The 1482-nt window shown below is 51.2% G+C and overlaps 1 protein-coding gene across 1 annotated transcript; it reads left to right on the top strand.

Annotated features, from left to right (window-relative positions):
* The first annotated feature begins 417 nt into the window (after positions 1-417).
* LOC119282004 lies at positions 418-1084 on the top strand. The gene has a single exon (XM_037562382.1). It carries the CDS (start codon positions 624-626, stop codon positions 876-878), a length of 255 nt encoding a protein of 84 aa, XP_037418279.1. The 5' UTR covers positions 418-623; the 3' UTR covers positions 879-1084.
* Positions 1085-1482: the final 398 nt, after the last annotated feature.

The following is a 1482-nucleotide window of genomic DNA, read 5'->3' as shown; positions in this document are numbered from 1 at the left end:
TTGGAGTTGCTCTAATAATGTCGTGCGCAAATCGTCCGTCAACAGATCGTGTGTGCAGCAGTGTCGGGGCATCTAACCATCTTGTCTTGCGGCAAGCAAGCAATGCAGCATCTGTAAAAAGCCGCAGTAGGAAAAACGGAAGCAAGAAGAACCGGAGAAGAGGGGAAAGCATCAGCTCTGCAGTGCGGCCACCGCAAAACGCGTCGCCTTTGGCTTTTCTCTGCTCGGCTTCTTTTCGCTACCGGCCGGCTTCTCCAGCCTTCCTCTTGCTTTCGGCCAGAACTACGCGAAAGAGCGAGCGGCCCTAGCTGGAGGCTGGAGCCTGGAGCCCCCTCTCACACTGTAAAGCCGCAGAAAAGCGGCGGCAGTACTGTTCAGTTCTTGTACCCTTCCTTAGCCCGCAAGCAGAGTATGCATTCCTTCCTTGTCCCTCGCCGACGCATCCACCGCCAAGCAACCTCGCTACATATGCGCCGTTCCTTCGTCTACCCCCATTGTTCTACCAAACTCGTCGGCCGGTGAGCCCATACATACACACGCACAGGTCGGATCAGAGGTCGGAGCTCGTGCACAGTTTGATAGCTGCAGCCTGGAGGCTGGTGGCGAGAGGATCATCGGTAGCCATGAACGGGGGCATCGGGGGCACGGCGGAGGGGGCGCCTCGCCCGAGCACGGACTGGGGCCCGATCATCGTGGCGGTGATCCTGTTCGTGGTGCTGTCGCCGGGGCTGCTGTTCCAGCTGCCGGCCAGGACCCGGGTGGTGGAGCTCGGCAACATGGCCACCAGCGCCATCGCCATCCTCGTCCACGCCGTCATCTTCTTCTGCATCCTCACCCTCGTCGTCGTGGCCATCGGCGTCCACGTGTACGCCGCCTAGCTATCTCATATAGTACTCCAGATCAAGATGGGTTTTGTCTTTCTTCAGTGCTGCCCTGCCCCTGTTTGCCTGTTTGATTTGGCCGGCTGTAAACTGCGGAAACACTGCTGGCTGAAAACAGTACGTATATAATTGTGTTCTTGGATGAGGAATTAGTTGCTTGTAATTACTTCTCTGTGTCGATAATTGATGAAATGCCTTTGAAATTGATTCCGGCAGAACCGTTTGCACCAACTATTCACTGAATCAGCACCCTTCAAGGGCTCCTCTACTTCAGATTTTGTTTTGTGTTTTGTTAAAGAGCATAGTGATGCTGCAATTTTGGAAAGTGCTACTGGGGAAATTAAGAAACATATTTGTCCTCCAAAAAAATTTAGAGTGAAAATTCCATCTTAAAGGATATATTTTGCGACATAATGACAGGTCGAACCACGTTTTACTTTCGGAAATGATAAATTCCGAACGTTCGGATTTTAACCATTGCAGTCCGAACATTTTTCATGGCAACTTGAGTTCACGCGAGATTGACAAACATGGCAATTTTCTAACAAAAAATTAAACTGGAATAAAGTTGTCATGTTTTAACAACTAAAGTTGTCACCTC

The sequence above is a fragment of the Triticum dicoccoides genome, chromosome 3B (genome assembly GCF_002162155.2).
Source record: "Triticum dicoccoides isolate Atlit2015 ecotype Zavitan chromosome 3B, WEW_v2.0, whole genome shotgun sequence".
Lineage (NCBI taxonomy): Eukaryota > Viridiplantae > Streptophyta > Magnoliopsida > Poales > Poaceae > Triticum > Triticum dicoccoides.
Note: the sequence above shows the minus strand (reverse complement) of the source record. Positions and strands in the feature narration are given on the sequence as shown.

What these genes read in the sequence shown, in the direction of transcription:
- LOC119282004 (XM_037562382.1), top strand. Translation starts at nt 624, where the DNA reads ATGAACGGGGGCATCGGGGGCACGGCGGAGGGGGCGCCTCGCCCGAGC.